General features: G+C 33.6%; 1 protein-coding gene and 1 long non-coding RNA gene across 2 annotated transcripts; one reads left to right on the top strand and one right to left on the bottom strand.

The window, feature by feature from the left end:
- Positions 1 to 1638: 1638 nt before the first annotated feature.
- Positions 1639 to 10376, bottom strand: LOC145317568 (uncharacterized). The gene is made up of 6 exons (XR_013879043.1): positions 10283 to 10376; positions 9004 to 9064; positions 4791 to 4868; positions 3197 to 3265; positions 2449 to 2512; positions 1639 to 1883 (listed from the first exon to the last, which is right to left on the bottom strand). It is a non-coding gene; the product is annotated as an uncharacterized LOC145317568 (long non-coding RNA).
- Positions 10377 to 14039: 3663 nt separating this feature from the next.
- Positions 14040 to 19272, top strand: LOC145317567 (uncharacterized). Its single transcript, XM_080158710.1, has 8 exons — positions 14040 to 14123; positions 14949 to 15005; positions 15343 to 15512; positions 15761 to 15880; positions 16904 to 16987; positions 17930 to 18001; positions 18350 to 18525; positions 19126 to 19272. The coding sequence occupies exons 3-7, from the start codon at positions 15346 to 15348 to the stop codon at positions 18351 to 18353; spliced, it is 447 nt and encodes a 148-aa protein (XP_080014836.1). The 5' UTR covers positions 14040 to 14123; positions 14949 to 15005; positions 15343 to 15345; the 3' UTR covers positions 18354 to 18525; positions 19126 to 19272.
- The last annotated feature ends 1943 nt before the right edge of the window (positions 19273 to 21215 follow it).

Below are 21215 nucleotides of genomic sequence, written 5' to 3'. Positions count from 1 at the left end.
AAAATTGACAAGGTAAATTTTTAGGCTAAGTCCAGATTTTTGGACTTTGCCAAAAAAAAAAACTTGGTAAAATTTGACCAACTTTTTGGTAAAAATTGACAAGGTAAATTTTTAGGCTAAGTCCAAATTTTTGGACTTTAACAAAAAAAAAAACTTGGTAAAAGAACCACGTACATCTTAGTTTTGAAATATATATTTTCCCTAACAGGCATAGAAGAGTTGAGTATAGAGGGTTATCCATACTTATTTTTCATGTAGATTTAATATCTGAAGCCAGATTTTACAAAGGAGTTGCTGTTTTAGAGATATAAGGGGTAGTAAAATGCCCCTAAGTAAAAAAATAGCGATACCGAGAAAAAGCCTTTTCATTTTCACAAGAATAAACGCTTAGTGTAAAATAATAAAATCAATTTTATTGATTAAAAAAAATATTATTATATTTTGGGTATTTTACAAAAAGCCTTTTAATAATATTGCCAAGGAATATAGAGAGATATTTGTTTACATTATGCAAACAGCTGTTTTATGTTTGTTTATAATATGCAAAACATATGTTTCATATCTAATATGAAATACCTGGACAATGTAATACTTAATTTGAAGGGGTATAATAGAAGAAAAATATACACAGTATATCTTATACGATTGGCTACGATTAAAGAGGCTTTTAAGGACACTTGACAGAAGGGGTTGAGTCAACCCTAAACTTTACATTAGTTTTAAAAGAAACGGTTGTAAGAGTTAGTTTTTAAGGGACAATTTCTCTTTGGGAGGTTGAGGAATACTCTCTCAAAAGTTCTTAACCTACAATTTATCTATGAGAAGCTTTATTATGACCATATTGGTCCAATGGTTAACACAGACAGACTAACAATCAATCATTCTGTTAGATAGCAAATGAGTTCGATATACACAAGATCTTATTTAGGTACATCTCTGAGCCAAATCTTGCTTAATTTCTGTGCATGATTATATTTTCACTAGCCCTTTAGACAACCAACTCTGTGATTGCACAACTTTTGTCTGGAAGTCCTTACTTTACATGGTAATGAGTTGCAGCTGTTTTGGGCCAAGGCATTCCTCTGTTCTAACTAATTATATCACGCACTTCACAGAGCAGCAGTAGGAACCTTGTAACATCTTTGGCAATGACGCAGCAAGATTACTTTTTGGTTTGTTATAGGAAATCTCGAATGAGCTCTTTATTTTAACAAAGCTAAGTCCTAGGATGGCATATGACTTTTTTTACTTAAACATTAAAAACTTGAAGTTAAAAAAAAAAGTAAAGTTTATTGGGAGGGTAATTTTATTTTAGGGACGATTTCTCTTGAGGTGATGGTACCGACCCTGCCCAAATTGTTTTAAACCTTCCCAGGTCCCGTCTGAAGCTACACTGAATAGAACCATATCGGTTCAGCGATTAGCAAGATCCTTAGTTGCATACAGACACACACAAAGACATAGATCCTTCTACTTTATTTTTAGGATTAGATGTTTAAAAATTTCTAAGAAGTAGGTACATAAAACTGAAGAAAAAAGACTGAATTTAAAAATACCCTTTGAAAGATGAACCCAACTTGGTTACAAATTAATTCACTAACATGTACAGATAAAAAATAATCCATTAGAAAAAAATACTTTATTTAGCATCTATTTATTAAAATAAAGTTAACATGACAAATTATATAACATGGCCTGAAATGATATTACAAGGATAACAAAAAAAATGTGAATTTGTGTATTTAATTTAAATACATAAAATTTCTTTTTATTAGAACTGAAATGATAACAATTTTAATTTTAATGAGGAGGGAGGGAAAAGACCATCTCACTAACTTAATTTTATAAGAAACAGTAAACTTTCCCGTCTTCTTGGTTCCATCCTAAAAAATACATTAAAGTTTACAAAGAACAGGTTTCGGAGGTTTACTTTGTAAAGGGCCTTTAAAAAAATTTTCTTTAATTTAACTGCATAACTTCGGTTATTACTCTGCTATTTTTGGCAGATTCGAAACGCAAAACACTTAAAAGCACATCTTAAATCTCCCACAAGTGCAAAAAAAAATATGTCTAATAACCCGTTGATTTTGAGTGAGAATAATAACATAAAAAAATATAGGGACAGGTAGCTTTATTGCTGAATTAAATTTCTTTTCAATTATCTAAGTTTAATCCTCTTATTTACAAGCATCTACTTCTTGTTATTCGTGGATTTCTTTTGTATAATTGTTTGAGCTTTATACTAATGGGTGTTGTCATCCTTGTTATTCCTATTCCTCATATTTTCATTCATTTATCGTTGCAATATAGGTTAAAATTGAATGTTGAAATAGTTTAAAGTATTAACGAATACGCGTTTTCAACATTACCACTATTATTTTCTTTCTTTTTTTATCGGATAGGTAATTATCAAGTACTTAAGAAGCATATAAAGATTAAATTTATTACCTGAAAATTACTTTACTGCTCATATTCTTTGTAACTTCAAATGTGCAGGTAGATAATTTTGATTCTAAAAATTATTTATTTCATTATTTTATCTCTTATTTTCGGAGCGGGTAATTTCAAAGTGGACTACTTAATATATTTGAAAGTTTCTCCCCCTGTATTGTCATTCCCCTTAAAAAGGGGGGGGGGGGGGGATTAATGCAACCATCTTGTAATCAATGAGTAAATGGCACTTAGAACTTGAATTTCCATCTGAAATTTTGCATGAGTAATCCTTGGTAGGTCTATTTTCCCTAAATCGAACAAAAAGTTAGAAAAGTAATGGCTAACGGCTCAGCCGTTTTGCCATTTTATTGGCTTTCTTCAGTTCAAATTAGTCACAAAACCTATCTCCACATAATACTCTATGCAGCTTAAAAACGTTATCATACGGTTATAGCCGGTAGCTGTTTTAACTGAAGACGTTAAAAATGGTTCTTTACTGCTTCTATATCAGAGTAGGGGGAATGCCCTGGCCAAAACAGTCAAAACTCATTACTATGCACAGTTAGAACTTCTCAGAGGTTGTGCAATCAAAGAGTAGGTTGTCTGATGGGTATTACTTAACCTAATACCCAGGTGTTTGGACAGAAAAGGAGAGATTTCATGTGATATTAAGGCAGTATTATCTATCATTGAATGGTGAATATCTATCTAATGAAAAAATAATTAAATCCTCCATTTTTATATCCTACTAACCAAAGCTTACCTAATAATGTAATGTGGATAGTTAGTAAAACTCTTGCTTGGATTTCTTCTCAAGACTGGATTTTTGCAACTAAAAAACATAAGTGTAATGGTTTAAGTTTTTTTATTGCATCGTATTTTAGACAGCTTTCTGTGGATATCAAAATGAAAATATTATTATGTCCGCTGGACTGGTTATGTGTAATACAGAAGTCATGTTTTGTTTCGTATTAAAGACAATTTTTTAAGAGTTAAAAAAGTGATCAAAAATTGTCAGTTTTGATTGCCAGGAAAAACAAAGCAGCTGGAATTAATCTTTTCATTTTAATATATATGTAGAAAGCTGTCAATATGGCACCCCTAAATTCGCCCGCCCCCCACATGGACGTACCTTTCCTGATTTTTTCGCCAAACATATCTATTCTTGATTTTAACAAATGCTCTATAAATCTTTATGTGGGTAATCTTATCCTTGATTTTTAACTTTTCTACTTATGGATGTTGTATCCTTGTTTACAATACATTGATAACATAAAGATCATCTAAAATGTGGGTTTCACCACCCCCTCCCCCTAAAAAAATGAAAAAATAACCCAGTTCCATGTTAATTTTACCCAGACGTCATTAAGTTTGGAGGAGGGGAGGGGGTAATAAAGAAATAAATTACTGTTTCTTAGGTTAAAAAAAACAATGTTAATAAGGAAAAGAAAATAAAACATAGACATATCTTCCTGATTTTGGTGCCTAGTGAGCAGAGAACCTAACTCCCACCAGCCCCCCCCCCCCCCCCCAGTTGGTTTATTATTGAAAGGGAATAATTTTTCTTCAGGAATAGCCCCTGTGTGTCCCTCCCTTAATTATTTTAAATATCAAAATAAAGGACAGGGATTCTTTGCTTAACTAGGTGCTTTGTGAGGAACCGCCTTAAAATCTATAGTTAGTTATACATATGTTCCCTTTTTTATAATCATATTACGAAATGCTGTGTCCCAATCTTCAAGAATTATCATGCAGAAAGTTTTTTTTATCTGTAGCTTAAGATTTCGAAAAGCATTGAATTAAAGGAGTTTTCCATGAAAGAGAAGCCATTATATTTTATAGATTTAAGTCTAAGAATGTTTCTCCTCGTATTCATTCAAATCAGGTGGATAGGAACCGGTTCTCATCCACACGAAAAATCTATGTCTAGCATCATATTATATCCAGCTTTCTACGAATAAAAATGTACAATCATAAGATTAAAACCAGTTTTTTTAGCCCATGCCTTCGGCACCTAGGGGCTAAAAAGCAGTTTATAATATGATGCAAGAAATATCTATTCTCTTATTTATTAGAAACCAATATCAACCGGTGAATTAAAACGGGTTCTCATCCACACAAAACTATGTCTAGCATCGTATTAAATCGAGTTTTTATGAATATATATAAAAATGTACAATCACAAGATTAAGAGATGCCGAAGGCATGAGCTAAATAACTGTTTATAATCTTATAATTGTACATTTCTTCAGAAAACTGTTTATAATACGACGTGAGAAATAAATATTTTTTTTTCTCTACCCCTTCCAATACATTAGAAGCTAGTGGCACAACAGCTAGTATTATTTATACCTTACCTGTAATCCATCCATATGTAGAAGTTTGAAATATTCAATGGAATAAGCCACGTAGCATGGTAGAGTTTGACTGTTCACCTAAAATTGTAGGTATTATTTCAATATGTTCTAAAACACCAAAATAATTTTAAAAATGATGCCTTAAATCTATTCAAGTTTTTAAGTATAGTACCTAAAGTTTTTAAAAGCGAAGCTTTTTATAATAAGGGTTGATCCGTCTCAAACATTAATTTGAATATGCTAGAATTGTCCTACCGATTTCAAACTTTGCATGATTTTCCGATAACAGTTAGGTTATAATCGTTACCAGCAAGTCCGTACGTTCAAAACATGCTAATTATTAGCTTTGTATGATATAATAAGGGGGGGGGAAGTTTTGCCACTTTCGCGTAATCCGTGATTATTAGGCTAGGTATTGATGTGAGACTATAGGTTATTTGGGATAAAAGTTTACTTTTGGGTAGTACTTCACGTATATTTAATCATTTTTTGGATAGGTCTCCAGGTTCAAGTGCTGCAGGCTGGAAGGTGGTTTCTGGACAGGTAAAAAAAAATTAAAATTTTTGTTTGAAGAGTTAGAGATCAAATTATTAAACAAAATATGCATCTTTATGGATATTATTGACATATCAGAAGAAAAAATTAAAATCGGCCTCCAGGTTCAGGTGCTGCAGGCCTCCAGGTCCACTCTGGACAGGAAAAAAACAAGTTTTTTATTTGAAGAGTTAGAGGTTAACTTATGAAACAGAATATGTATATTTTTTGATATTTTTGACATATTTGAAGAAAAAATTAAAATCGGCCTCCAGGTTCAGGTGCTGCAGGCCTCCAGGTCCACTCTGGACAGGTAAAAAACAAGTTTTTTTATTTGAAGAGTTAGAGGTCAACTTCTATAACAGAATATGCATATTTTAATATTATTGACATATTTGAAGAAAAAATTAAAATCGGCCTCCAGGTTCAGGTGATGCAGGCCTCCAGGTCCACTCTGGACAGGTAAAAAAACAAGTTTTTTTATTTGAAGAGTTAGAGGTCAACTTATAAAACAGAATATGCATCTTATTTGATATCATTGACATATTTAAAGAAAAAAATAAAATCGACCTCCAGGTTCAGGTGCTGCAGGCCTCCAGGCCCACTATGGACAGGTAAAAAAATCAAATTTTTTATTTGAAGAGTTAGAGGTCAACTTATAAAACAGAATATGCATATTTTTTTTATATAATTGACATACTTGAAGAAAAAATTAAAATCGGCCTCCAGGTTCAGGTGCTGCAGGCCTCCAGGTCAACTCTGGACAGGTAAAAAAAATAAAAAAAATCTAATTTGACATATCTGAAGAAAAAATTAAAACCTGCCTCCAGATTTAGGTGCTTCGGGCCTCCAGGTCCACTCTGGACAGGTAAAAAAGGTTAAAGGTCAACTAATAAAACTGAATATACATTTTTTTTGGATGTTATTAACATATTTCAAGAAAGGATTAAAATCGGCCACCAGGTTCAGGTCCACTCTGGACAGGTAAAAAATTGGAATTTCTTATTTAAAGAGTTACGAGGTCAGTTATTAAAACAACATTAGCATCTTTTTAGATGTTATTTGTATATTTGAAGAAAAAAAAAATCGGCGTCCAGGTTCAGGTGCTGCAGGCTTCCAAGTGAACTTTAGAGGCTATTTCCAGGTACATTTCCTATTTATTTGATTTCCCCCCTACTTTTTTTCTATTCTTTCTATTCTATTTCTTTATTTAAACCTAGTAGTTATCATATTCATTGAAACTTTTTGATGGATCCCAGTGACCGCTGTTGGCCGTTGGCCAGATAAATATCCAGAAAGGTAATTTTTGAGGCCTGCAGGATCTGAACATGAAGTCCGATTTTAATTTTTTCTTCAAAAATGTCAGTAATATAAAAAAGAAGCATATTCTTTTTTATAAGTTGACCTCTAACTCTTCAAATAAAATTTTTAGATTTTTTACCTTTCCAGAGTGGACCTAGAGGCCTGCAGCACCTGAACCTGGAGGCCGATTTTAATTTTTTCTTCAAATATGTCAATAACATCAAAAAAGATGCATTTTCTGTTTTGTAAGTTGTCCTCTAAATCTTCAAATAAAAAATTTGATTTTTTACATGTCCAGAGTGGACCTGGAGGCCTGCAGCACCTGAACCTGGAGACTGATTTTATGTTTACTTCAAAAATGTAAATAATATCAAAAAAGATGCATATTCTGTTTTATAAGTTGACCTCTAACTCTTCAAATAAAAAAATTGATTTTTTACCTTTCCGGAGTGGACCTAGAGGCCTGCAGCACCTGAACCTGGAGGCCGATTTTAATTTTTTCTTCAAATATTTCAATAACATCAAAAAAGATGCATATTCTGTTTTGTAAGTTGTCCTCTAACTCTTCAAATAAAAAATTTGATTATTTACCTGTCCAGAGTGGACCTGGAGGCCAGCAGCACCTGAACCTGGAGGCTGATTTAGATTTTTTCTTTAAAAATGTCAATATTATAAAAAAATATACATATTCTGTTTTATAAGTTGACCTCTAACTCTTTAAATACAAAATTTATTTTTTTACCTGTCCAGAGTGGACCTGGAGGCCAGCAGCACCTGAACCTGGAGGCTGATTTTAATGTTTTCTTCAAATATGTCAATAATATCAAAAAAGATGCATATTCTGTTTTATAAGTTGACCTCTAACTCCTGAAATAAAAAAATTGATTTTTTACCTGTCCAGAGTGGACCTGGAGGCCAGCAGCACCTGAACCTGGAGGCTGATTTTAATGTTTTCTTCAAATATGTCAATAATATCAAAAAAGATGCATATTCTGTTTTATAAGTTGACCTCTAACTCCTCAAATAAAATTTTTTTATTTTTTTACCTGTCCAGAGTTGACCTGGAGGCCTGTAGCACCTGAACCTGGAGGCCGATTTTAATTTTTTCTTCAAATATGTCAATAATATTAAAAAATATGCATATTCTGTTTAATAAGTTGACCTCTAACTCTTCAAATAAAAAACTTGATTTTTTACCTGTCCAGAGTTGACCTGGAGGCCTGCAGCACCTGAACCTGGAGGCCGATTTTAATTTTTTCTTCTGATATGAAATAACATCCATAAAGATGCATATTTTGTTTAATAATTTGATCTCTAACTCTTCAAACAAAAATTTTAAATTTTTTTTACCTGTCCAGAAACCACCTTCCAGCCTGCAGCACCTGAACCTGGATACCTATCCAAAAAATGATCAAATATACGTGAAATACTACCCAAAAGTAAACTTTTATCCCAAAAAACCTATAGTCTCACATCAATACCTAGCCTAATAATCACGGATTACGCGAAAGTGGCAAAACTTCCCCCCCCCCCCCTTATATTCTTCTGATTTTTTAATAATGTTTCCTGGACAAAAAGATACAATATTAGAGCTAAGCATCTGTATTATTAAATATTAAGAAAAAGTATGTCATTGAACAGTATCCTTTATTTTTGAAAAAAAATTAGACTTAATTTTTTGCTTATGAAGTCTTGATACTCTATATGATGAGTTATTGTTCGTTTTTCCTTCCTTCTGATTTTATAGCTTCGCTTTCAAGAATGCTGTCATGCTTATTTTTATACAACTACATTATGTAAGGGGGGGGGGGGTTAAATATCTCGTAATCAAAGTATAAATGGCACTTAGAATTCGAATTTCAATCTAAAATTCTGCATGAGTAATCCTTGGTAGGTCTATTTTCCCTGAATCGAACAAAAAGTTTTGGCTATTTTTAGGGCAAATCTGTCATAAATTACGTAGGCATCAACTTTTTGAAACATAGTTTTACTTTAAATCGTGTGAAATGATACCTACAAAAAAAACATTTTTAGATTTCTAGTACCAGCAGCAAATAGTATTATTAGTTTCGTGATGATTTGCATTAGATATTGCCCAAAAAATGGCTAAACGGCTGAGCCGCCAGCTGTTAGCCGTTATTTTTCCATCTTTTTGTTCAATTTAGGGAAAATAGACCTACCAAGGATTACTCATGATGCAAAATTTCAGATCGAAATGCGAATTCTAAGTGCCATTTATATATTGATTACGAGATGGTTGCATTAAAAAAAACCTTTAGTAGAAAAATCTATAAGCTTTTTTCGATTTATCTATTATAATTTAGAAATCAAGGCTGTAATATACTTTTTAGAGAAGCCCTTAGTATATTGTTCTTACCTGGTTATATTAGTCAAGAACTTCTTGCATTTACCTCTCTCTGGCCTTATTGTATTTTATTCTAAATAAGGATAATAGTTAACTATCACATTGTCGTATTACAAACAGCTATCAGTGAATAGTAAAATGAAAAGTTACAAGATTAACACCAGTTTTATTAGTCCCGAGAGCCAGGCTAAAAAAATTTTATTTTCATATGATTTATATCTTATTTTATGCGTAGAAAAATTGTCTGTAATAAGATACGATAAATATTTTTTTAGAACCGGAATAATCATTTATTCCCTTTTAAAAGCAAATATAAAATTCAATTATTGTATGTATATTTTTCTTAACTAGTGCAAAGAAAGGTGGGGGGGGGGGGGGGGGGGGGTAAATGTGGTTACTTGTGCCACGCCATACCAGCAACTTTATTTAGGGCGCTACTGCCTTAGTTTTAGAGATAATTGGGTAAAATCTTTTGAGTTGTGTCACTAATTACCCTAAGTTTTGGTATCTTTAAAAAAAACGGCTGCGGAACCGCCGCTCCCGCCGTTCGCCGCCATTTCCCACCACCGTTAAAAAGACCATGTTATTTTTCTTAAAAATTTTCCCTTATAACCAAAAATAGGTTTTGGAATTCAACTCCCCCCTCCTAAAGTGCCCCTAGAGTCCTCTAAGGACGAAGCCGCTAGTTTTTAATAAAAAAGTAACAATTCTATGTATGTTAGTACCAAAAGAGCTTGCTAAACGCTCTCGTGCCCCTAGAGGCATCTAGGGGAGTTGCAGATAGTGAATTAAAGTTGTTGGGATTTATTGTCTGAAGCTTAAGACATTAATAACAATAAAAGATTGAGTTTTGTATTAAGGAAGCCTCAAAATGATTTTAGGCTTTATATTTCCAGATATAAAGTTATTTCTCTCCCCCACCCTTCAGAAACAGAGCCTCTAGATGCTAGGGGCACAACCGGTAGTATTGAAAAACGAATTATGTGCGTGTGCACGAATGGATCTCGCTTACAGCTGAACTGGTATGGTAGGTCATGGGAAAGTTTAAACCGACAAACCCCCCCCCCCCCCCTCCCCGGATGAACATTTTTCCTGTGAAGCCAATATATTTTAACAGACAGCTTTAAATAAATAATACACTTTTAAGTAAACAGTACTGAGTATGCTTTTAAATAAAGATCGCGGGCTAATTATATTAAATAATGAGTTCGCAGATTGGAGCTGCTTGATCTAAAGAATTAGATAGCTAATTTTAAACCCCTGCTCAATGTTATGGAATATAATAGTTTACCTATTCTGTTAAGCTCTGACGTAAATCCTGCTGCAAACATTTAATGTGGAGATTACTTGCCATTTTATGAAATCTGAAACATATACGTATTAAAACAAATATTTTCCTTAATAACATGACAAATATAAATAAAGAAAAAGTGTTTGTTGATACACTTAAATAAGCATAATTGGGCGGGTACATGATGGGAATAACAATTAAAACTGATATTTTATTTCATTAAAACAAAATTACGGAACTGAAGTCCAATTGTACTTTCTTGTTGATAATATTAATTAATAATATTTACTGAAAGGTAAAAGTGCGTCCTAATATAATACACATTACACAATGCTAACATGTATTTATACGTTTGTGTGTTAATGTTTTGAGTGTATGCGCTTATGAATATGATGATTATCTAAAAGACACCGGTCTAGAAAACCCCTTTCCCTTTCTCTATTTCTTTTTCTTCCGCACCCTTACCCTTCCTCCCTTCATTGTAAAGGACTTGGAGGCACAAAAGATTACAAAAAAAATTTAATTCCTGGAAGCAGCGTTGTGCTGCGGGTGTGTGTGTGTGTGTTTCGATATAAAAAACAATTAATTAGAAAGATAATCTTTTATTTACAGCTATTAAGAATGCGGGAGTGTGGGTGTGATGACATTGCCGAGCACCTTGAATGTTGTGTGTGTGTGTGTGTATGTGTGTGTATAGGCAACTTGGTTGGCGTGTGTGTAAGATCGTGTTAATTGCCATATGTTTTTTGGAATAAATTAAAAATAACTGCAATGAAGGCTTTTAGTTAAATGACCCAATACTAAATCTGTAAAATATTTATTCTGTTGTATGTATTTTATTTTTTTTTACATAAAGCCGCCTTATTCCTGTGAAAATTATGGACCTCTTTCTTGGGTTTCTAATTTTTTAACTTAGGGGCTTTTTATTACCCCTGATATCTCTAAAACGGCAACTCCTATGTTAAATCTGGCTTCAAATATCGAATCTATGCTAAAAATAAGTACACTAATATTAAATAATCTATGCTTATAAGGGTAAATACATATTCCAAAATTAAGATGTACGTGGTTCTTTGACCAACTTTTTGGTAAAAATTTTTACTTTTTATTGAATTTTTTCGCATAAAAGAAGCTAACTTTTTTTTAAAACATTGAAAATTATTTCATCATTTCTTTTAAAACATCCTCCCGCATCATCAAAAATATATCAAATTTAATATTTACTTATTTGAGCTAGCTTCATACGAATTAAAATTAAAAGAAAAAAAATCCAGGGTGTGTTTACGCAGATGTGCCGTGTGCATTTGAATTTATCGACTTTTCATCTTTAATATAAATATAAGCTTTCGTATATTCCCCTGAATGTTTCTAAAAGAAAGACAGAGATTTCGAATTATAGAGTAATTAATTTCGCTACAAAACTTATTTTTTAAGTTTTGAAATTTATGGCACCTCTGTGCGCGCATGCGCACTATGGATAAGCTTATGATTATTTGAATATAGAGTGCCAAAAATAATTATTAGTTTTGATTCAATTTAATCAAATATTTTGAATCAAGAAGTAAATTACTACTCAATTTTCTCTAAATATTTAAATTTGTAGAATTTACAAGGAAGATTTTTTTTAAGCAAGATGTTTAAAAATGTGGCAAAATTGTGGAACAACAATGTTTCATGATTTCTATATTTATGTTGTCTTTGCCAACCGGAAATACCACCGAGATGGGTTTTTAAAAGATGAATGCCACATTTTTTCGGCGTTTTTTAGACATTGATTGATTGAACGTTGACGATAGAATTTCAAACAGAGTATATAACATAAAAATACTGAATTTTAAATTATTTTTTTAGCAATTTTTCTAATGTCTAACACAGCTCTAAAAAGATGCATTAATTAATATGCAGCAAAAATGGATTGAAGATAATCTTTTTTTTTCTATGAAGGCCGTACCATCAAAAGCGAAATAATTAAATAAATCATTGTATACTCTTTTAGATTTCGCGAATGTCGCGCTTGTTATTCATAGCTTAAAAAATGTCGAAAAAACGCGGCAATATCTTTTAAGAACCCGGCCGGAAATAGATTCTTATATGGATCATATATGGTTAACAACTATATATATATTTAAATATTTTTTTTAATATTGAATGCACTATATTTTTTTATATTCTATCGAATATATATTTTATATGTCATTACAAAACTATATTACATTTAATATTAACATTAAAAAAAAAAAACATCAATTTAAACTTTCGTAACCCTGTATTGGCTTCAGAAGAACAGTTCTACAGAAACCACGGTACACGTTTGAGCTAACCAGCATTGCTCTGCCTAGGCTTTAATTAGAAAGGCCAGGGTATTATTAGTGGTTGAAAAGTTTGTACATTATTATTACAGGTATTGTGTCTTTAAAGGGACTGTGAACGTAAATTTTTCTCATCTTAACATTATCTTATTCATAATATCTCACAGATAGAGCAAAACGCGCTTTTGTTTGCTTAAAAAACGGCTTTTTCCGACGATTTTTATAAGGTACAGGGAAAGGAAGAAATTTTTCGTATTATATAAAATGTCCATTAAATTGTTTTTTTGGTATTATCCTCTTAGAAATTTTTTTTTCAATATTGAAAAATTTGAAAACAAAGAGTTTCCAGTATGGCTTTGAAACCGATAAATATCCCCTGGATTAAAAATGGTTCTGGGCCATACTGAAAAATTACGTATTACAGACAATTTTCTATGAACAATAGTCTAGAAATTATATTATCAATACCAGCTTTGTTAGGCCAGTCCTTTGGCCCCTCGGGGCTAACAAAATTGCTATTGATCTGAAAATTTCTCATTTTACCAGTCGCGGAAAGCTGTCTATAATACGACGCGATAAATAAAATCAGAGACAAAAATACCATTTTTAGATAAAAAGTATACTTTATACCTACCTACACACTTAAATAAAAATAGCCTATTTATATTTAATTTGTTCTTAGATCTTTAGTTAATAGTTATCTATGCTTATCAGGGAGGACACCCTTGGAGGAAGGTTGACCCAGGCCATCTTCCAGACCCTCATTGTCACATGGATCAAGGCTAATCTCTATGTTGTTGTGTCCTGTGAACTTTGGGATCAGTTTCTAGAGGTAATGTTAGCTATACTATAATTAAGATAACCTGCAGAAATAGATATTTTATTACTTGGATGTTACACTAGATTTTTATTTTCTCTAATAAAGTAAAACTCCCAGTGGGCTAAAATGACGATAACCCTAATTCGCCCCCTTTACTCCATTCCGTCCCGTCCTACTGGATAAACAAACTGACCATTGAATGAGTTTCATGTTAGCAACCTAAATTGACTTCAATTTTTCCACTGTCATCAATATCCACGTATATTCTATATCCATTCCATAATGTTTTATTTGTTCTACAGTACAGGAATCAGATCTATTTGCCAATCGTCCTAAAGACAACCAATGGTTGATTGTACGTCAAGCTTTTAATTTTAAGAGGGATAAAATGAGGGATTTCAAAGGTTTGAGGTTGGTAATCTAATATATTTTTTTTTAATTTTGAAGGGAAACAAATAAGGGGTTTTACGGGTTGAGTGGAGTTAACACCCTTTAAGCCCCACCCTTTAAAATCTGTATCAAGAATTAAAAATGAAGTTTGGGGACGAATTTTTGCTTCATTAATTTAGATGAATTATTTTTCCACCAACTTTTCTACTTGTCAAAATAAGTTCGTTTGTTTTAGGTTTTGAGTGGACTAACTTTATGGGAAGAATTAATCCGGGAGTGGTTTAAGACTATGGAAACCCTTACCAGAGTGTTAGCTAGACAGGTATATTATTTTTTTAATGTTTTTTCCATTAAAGTTTATAAAAATAATCGATATATTATTACTGGGATGTTGTACCACATTTTCATTTACTCTGATAAGGAGATGCTCACAGCTGGCTAAAATAAAGATACCCCCCTTCTTTAAACCCAATCCTTACCCTACTACTGGTTGAACAAACTGACCAATAAACGAATTTCATGTTAGCAAGCTAAAATAACGACAATTTTTTCCCCCTGTCGTAATATCCACGTATATTCTACATTCATTAGAGTAGGTGGTATTATCCTTGCCTGCCTAGCCGCAGCGCTCGGCTCCCTAGCCTAAAACCTAACCTAACCTAAAATACTTGTTCGTCGGTAGTCGGGGGGGGGGGGGGGGGGGGTACAAAATTGAAAAAAATTGAAAAAAAAATTATAATTATAAAGATGTAATTTTGTTAATAATCATTAATGATGTGGATCAATTTATCGGGGATTGCCTTATCCCTTAAAATCCTTGAAGTTTTACCAACAAAATTCCGTTTGTCCCACTGTCTTATTTGAGAGCTTTACTCTCATAAACGTTATCATTGTTATTTTGTGGAAGGGAATTATGTTTTTTGTAAACGCGAAGCTTTTCTATAATTAGTGTTGGATGGCCGGTCTGTATGGACGAAACTCATAGCTATTATCATTAATTCAAGCATGTAGGAATTGTCCTATCTATTTCAAACTTGTTACCTACTGATTATTTTGGTCTAGCTAAAAAGTATAAGGTTTCTACTTTTGTCGTATTTTTTTAGTTTCATACCTATAGTTTTTGATTATAACAAATTCTTTTATTTAGATTGTAAAGAAACAAGACCTCAGATCAGCATTTGAAACATAGGGGGCAGTTGAAGAAGTAAGTTACAGAAAAGTTTCGCAGCTTATATTTATCTTTGTAGATCTGTATAATAATACAAACAATATTTTGGTTTCTTTACAACAAAATGGCTGGGTGTTGCCACCCCCTTAAAAGTCAAGGCTTGCCTTCACCTTTTCATTACTTGAATTTTTTGTTTGAAACTTTCACTACTGCTTTTAGTTAGGTTTAGGGAGATCAAGAAGGGTTTAGAATATTCCACAAGGGTAGGAGGTATTTTTAAGTTATAGGGAATTGTTTTGATTTATTTTTACCTTATTGTTATTAAACAAACTTCAGGTCTTGAAGTTATTTTTACTTCACTTTATTTTTTAAGGAAATGAACGGTACATTATATGCCGGTGAACGGCTGAGAGTGGAAATATCCCGGGGACGAGGCAGGGGACGTGGAGGCGGAGGTGATAGGGGGCGCAGTTCTTACAGAGGTAGAGGCCGGGGTGGGGGCGGGGATAGGTATGAAAGACGCAGCCCCCCACATTACTCTAGGAAAGTTTTTGTTTTAAAAAGTAAAAGTTAGAAAATCTTTAGGTAGGCCTATTTATTAAATGTAACGTTTAAAAGCAATGCATTTTTTGTAATTTCGCCATGGACTGACGTACAGTTTTGTTATAAAGTTGCTGCGCTAATAAAACAGCAGTACCTAAGATAAAAAAATTTAAAATTAATCTTCCAAAATACTTACTAAAAATCATCGAATTTTTTTTTTTCAAAATGAAAACATTTAAAAATAACAGAGGTGGCTCTAGAGGAAGGGGAGGTGATAAGGGTGGCTTTAGAGGCAGAGACCGTGGAGGGGACAGGGGTGGTTTCAGAGGACGTGGTGGCAGAGGGGGTGGTAGATCCCCTCCACCAAGGTAAAATTTTAAATTTTAAGATTAGTTTAGATATTGCTAGCGGCTGCGGCCCTAGCATTTAGGGGCTCTGTATTAAAAAGGATAGATAGGGGACAGAAATATAGTCTAAAACCATTCCGTGTCATATGAGAAGCTTTCCTACCTATAAAGGAGAACTCAATCGGTTTAGTAGTTATCGAAATCTTAAGCTAAAGACAAAGAACCTTTTTACTTTAAACAATTTAGTATATAAACAAAATATATTAGTGTAATTTCCAAATTTGCTAACTTTAAATGCCTACCATCTCTTTTATTGCTTTATTAAAGATTTTCTTATCCCTTTATATCTCTGACATTATACTGTTAGGTATTAGTTTTAGATGGACATTACAAGAATTGATTGATTAAAATAATCCTTAAATAAAAGTAACAGGATGTTTGTTTGTCTTCGTTTGTAGCGAAATATCTAGCGTACGTACACGTCTCTCCTCTACATTGAAGCTTATTGTATGTCTCGGAAAGGTTTTAATTTATACATGGATTTTTTTATAGGCCTAAGAAAAATTACCCCAAAAATTTTATTTTTTAAAAACTTTGAAAAATTAAAATTCAAGGTAGTGGGTCGGCTCTTTCCCAGCCCCCCCCCCCCCTCCCCACACCTTTCACATTGCAAAAAAAATGGGTGTTGTTTTTTGCTTAATGGTGTGATTGATAATTTAAATTGAAACTTGGAAGAATCTACCTATTAAGATTTAAAATAACTCTTATATGCATCATCCTATTATATAAAGCAGTAAGACTTTTTTTCTAAATAACTACTGATCCGATTGGGTTCTCTATTTTAGGTAGGCATCACATAGGTCCTGAGTTGGTTTTATTCTATTTTCTGATCATATTTAAGCCTTAAGATGGATTTTTTTTACTTTTTCTATTGAAACTAAAATAAAAAAATGTTGGGATCTATTTCAACTCACCACTAACTCAAGTGCCCCTAGAGGCCTCTAGGGGCTTAGTTACTATTGACCATACACTGTATTATCTTAGGTTGCGGCGGAAACCGGCTCCGATGCTGTACATCCTGGCTATGGATTTCTCTCCGAGAATGTCGAGTTTGCTAATCTTTGCCAGGTAAATGCAGGGAGGGAGGGGACAATGGGCTGTTAACTACACGTGTCCCCAAACTTTTATAATAACGTATTCTTATTCGTTGGCTTAACAACTTTGGGGATTAAGTGATCCCTGATTGGTTGGTACATTAAGTTGAGTGTCCAAACGTATCAACCACAAAAGGTAATCTATGTAAGGGGTAATTTTGTGTATCATCAATGGGGTTGTACATGTACAGTACATCAATTTGTCGACCATTGTCTTATCCCTTAAGATTCTTGGGTAAATGGATATATTATTACCTGGATGTTACACCAGTTTTTCATGTACTCTAATAAAGCGGTACTCACAGCGGGCTAAAATAAAGATACACCCTTATTCCTCCCTTACAACACCCCCTTACCTCCTTCTGGGTAAACGATCTGACCAATATATGAAGTCCATGTTAGGAACCTAAATTCATGACAACAAATTTCCATGATATGTCATTAATAATATCCACGTGTATTTTATATCCCTGGACAGGTAATATTTTCCATTTGACTGCAGGGAGGGAGTGGATATTAGACTGGAAGTTATACTGGTACCCAAAGTTTTATAAACACGTTAGCTCACAACTTTAAATCTTGATTGGTTCATTCAAACTAGCAGTGTCTGAACTAATCTAAGGTGTTGTTTTGTTCAATATATTTGGGGATTTATATATGTATATTTCGTTCATTATCTTGTCCACGGTCATTAGTGTGAGGAATGGGGTTGACAACACACCCCTTAAAATTAAAATTATGTAGATTCCCCCCCCCCCCCCGTTTTTTAAAAACCTCTAAGATTACATCCCTTCCCGTAAAAACCCTGTGCACGCCACTGTACTGCTTACGTTTTTTTCTGGTTAATTTCAAGAATGTAATATTATATTAATAAGAATGATACCTACCTTTTAATTTAAATTTTTTTTTTTATCAGGAGAAAGGAGTTATATTTGTTGGTCCACCGTCCACTGCCATTAGAGATATGGGTATCAAGTCTACATCTAAGGTAAATGATAGAGTAGCTACTCAGGAACTTATTTTGGTTGATTTCAAGTAGAAAAAAATAACACTCTATACTATACCGGAGTAACAGGATGTCTGTTCATTTGTCCTGTACGATCTCAATCTTCTGGTCTTCCATAATTTTCAGGGAATGTTTATGCTGTTTTTTTGGCGGGGGGGGGGGGGGGTATGACACCGCTTCTTGGAAAAATGACCTCGAATATTTTCATTGGTAAAAACCCTCCAACCATCCTCTTTTAAGACGAAACACAAGTAGGCTCTAGGAAAAGCAACTGTGTATTTAAAAGAAGTCTGTCGTTACAATTTTTCTAATATTTAACCTGTTTTTTAGATGATCATGGAAGCCGCTAACGTACCTGTAATCCACGGTTACCACGGAGAGGACCAGAGCCTGGACACCTTGAAGGCGGAGGCAGACAAGATCGGGTTCCCTGTTATGATGCCGAGTAGTATGGACACAGCATGTTCTTGTTAGCCAGGGATGTTGTTACTGCTTATGTTTTCCAGGTAAGCTTTCCCTTTATTTTTTCTCGTTCTGCGTTTTCAAAGATGTTTAGTTAGATAAGTTTGCTGATTTTTTTGCCACGTGTCAAGATGCCTGTAGGAAATGAATGAGGGGGGAGAGGGGGAGTCGAACCTACACACTTTTATTTTTGCTTTCAAAAGAAAAAATTTAGGTGTGAGAGTAAGGGGGGGGGGGAAGTTCTGACACATTTGCGTAAACAGCGAGTATAGGCTTTATCTTTGGGACGGACGGACGGACGGACGGACGGACAGACGGACGGACAGACATCGTTCTACTTTGTATTATAGATTAGATATTTAGTAGGGAGGGATGGGACATTGGGCTGTAAATTACACTAGCCCCCAAAGTTTTCAAATAACATTTTCTTATTCTTTGGCCTAACAACCTTGGGTACTTTTATTGATTTTTTATTGGTTGGTTCATTAAGTTGAGTGTCCTAACATTTCAATCACTTATTGTAATCTACAGAAGGGGTAACGATGTGTATCATCATTAGAGATGAACATCAATTTATCAGCCATTGTCTTATCCCTTTATATCCCTGTAATTATCTAATTAACTAATGAGCAATTTTATTCCAGGTTGAATATCAGTGATACCGAGGTCGAATGGGGCCGGTGCCCAGCAAATCCAGGAGGTTGCGCAACAGTTTTCGCGGCCAGAGCAGTAGAATCAAGAAAAATATGTTTAAGTGTTGTTTCAATCAATAAAGATAATAATGAAAACAATTTTTTTTTTATTTTTGCGTTTTGTGTACAAGCGAGGTTTTTCTATAATTAAGGTCGTTTTTTACCACTTTCTCGTGATTTTTACCACCCGTTTTTACCACAATTATTGGTAAATTTTTACCATATTTACCCTATTTCTGGTAAAATTTTACCAGTTTAGGGCAAAAATATTACCAGGTGTTGAACAGTTTTACCACTTTTTCGGTAAAATCTACCAGAAATTTGCGGTAAATTTTACCAAAAAAGTGGTAAAAATTGGTCAAAATCTGGTATAAATTTGCGTCCTAAAATGGTAATATTTTACCGGAAATCTGGTAAAATTTTACCGATAATTGTGGTAAAAATCGCTGGTAAAAAGCGTGAGAAAGTACCACCAAAAGTGTTTTTACCACGATTACGGTAAAATTTTACCACCTTTTAAATCGTATAGGCTGGTAAAATTTTACCATAAAAGTGGTAAAAACTAGGTTTTTTTATGGTATTAATTCCGTCCTGGGTGATGATTCCTATAACAATTAGATACGATTTAGGAAGCAACTCTATAATCACTGCCAGAAAGTTCAATTTGAAACATGCTGATTTTTACTTTTTTTGACAACCAATTTTTGTAATGTATAATTATCCTATATGATTTTTGGAATATTGACTCCTATTGCCACAAGGAACAATGTTACAAGCGAAACATCTCTATAATCAAGTCCTAAAAATGTCAGTATGTCCCTAAGCAGTATTCTGTACTTTAGAAGTTTGCAACAGATTTACTTATAATTTTGTTTAGACTTATGCATTAATATTCTGCTTGTATTCAGTTCTGACACTCTACAAGTGTCAATGTTCGCTTGTCTTACCGTTAAAGAGCTTTGCTTTATGGACTTTGTCATCCTTGTTACATCAAAATTTGAGTAAATTTTATGATAAATTGTTGTTGAGAGGAAAATAGTAAAAGTGTCTGACTATGACGTCAGAAAAAATTAACAATTAACCAATGAGAAGCCAGTATTCACAATGGTAAAATATATAGCGGCCTCTCATTGGTTAATTGTTAATTTTTTTTGACGTCATAGTCAGACACTTTTACTGTTTTCGTTGAGATGTAAGGTACTTTACACCATTAAAGTTTACAAGCCCGTTCTGCTATTTGCTAGCTTATGATTTTATGGTCGCTCTAAGCAACATATAATGAAGATTCGGTACTCATAAATAATAATCATGATGAGGATTTAGTAAGATTATTGTTATTTAGAAATTTCATAATGAGCCCGCTGTAAAAATATATATTATTATTATAATTATGTTATAAACGATGCCTCGCTCAAAATCACCACAAAGCATCACCCTAATGTCTTCCCATTGGCTTTTCAAGTCCCCCCCCCCCCCTAAAGCTGCGTCGGAGAAAAATAAGGGGAGAGGGTTGAAGGGGTATCCATCAACGGAGAAGATAATATTTTCCCCTTCTCTTGTGTCGCCGTTAAATTTACACATTATACCCCATCTCTTTTTTAGCCTCTCTGAGAGCGCTTTAAATTTTGGGTTGTGGGTGATTTTGTAATGTATATGTTACGTTACGCGCAGAGACTTAGATTCACTAATTTAATCAGGGCTCGATAGCCACAGCTGTGCGGCCTTCCAAAAAAATCCATTAAGGCAGCAATAGATCTATAGTATAGATGTATATATAGCTAACTGCCTGCCCCCCTTTTCTAAAGACCCTTTTCGCCTGCTAGGGAATTGTTTTCTGCTACTTGGCTGTGTTAATATTCATGACACTATTGGTTGATTTTCAAAGGTCTGGTCCTTGGGATGGGGACATACAGATATTTAACCCCTTTCCCCTCTAGTGTTTTACTCTAATGGCATAACAACCAAATTTGTATTATACCACGCCGCGTGGCTTCCATAGCCAGCCAAAAAGCCACAGCCCTAGCTATCCTCAATTTCGCGGC

The sequence above is a fragment of the Acartia tonsa genome, chromosome 4 (assembly GCF_053477335.1).
Source record: "Acartia tonsa isolate MP-2025a chromosome 4, ASM5347733v1, whole genome shotgun sequence".
In the NCBI taxonomy this organism is placed as follows: Eukaryota; Metazoa; Arthropoda; class Copepoda; order Calanoida; family Acartiidae; genus Acartia; species Acartia tonsa.
This window is presented reverse-complemented; position numbering and strand designations above follow the sequence as displayed.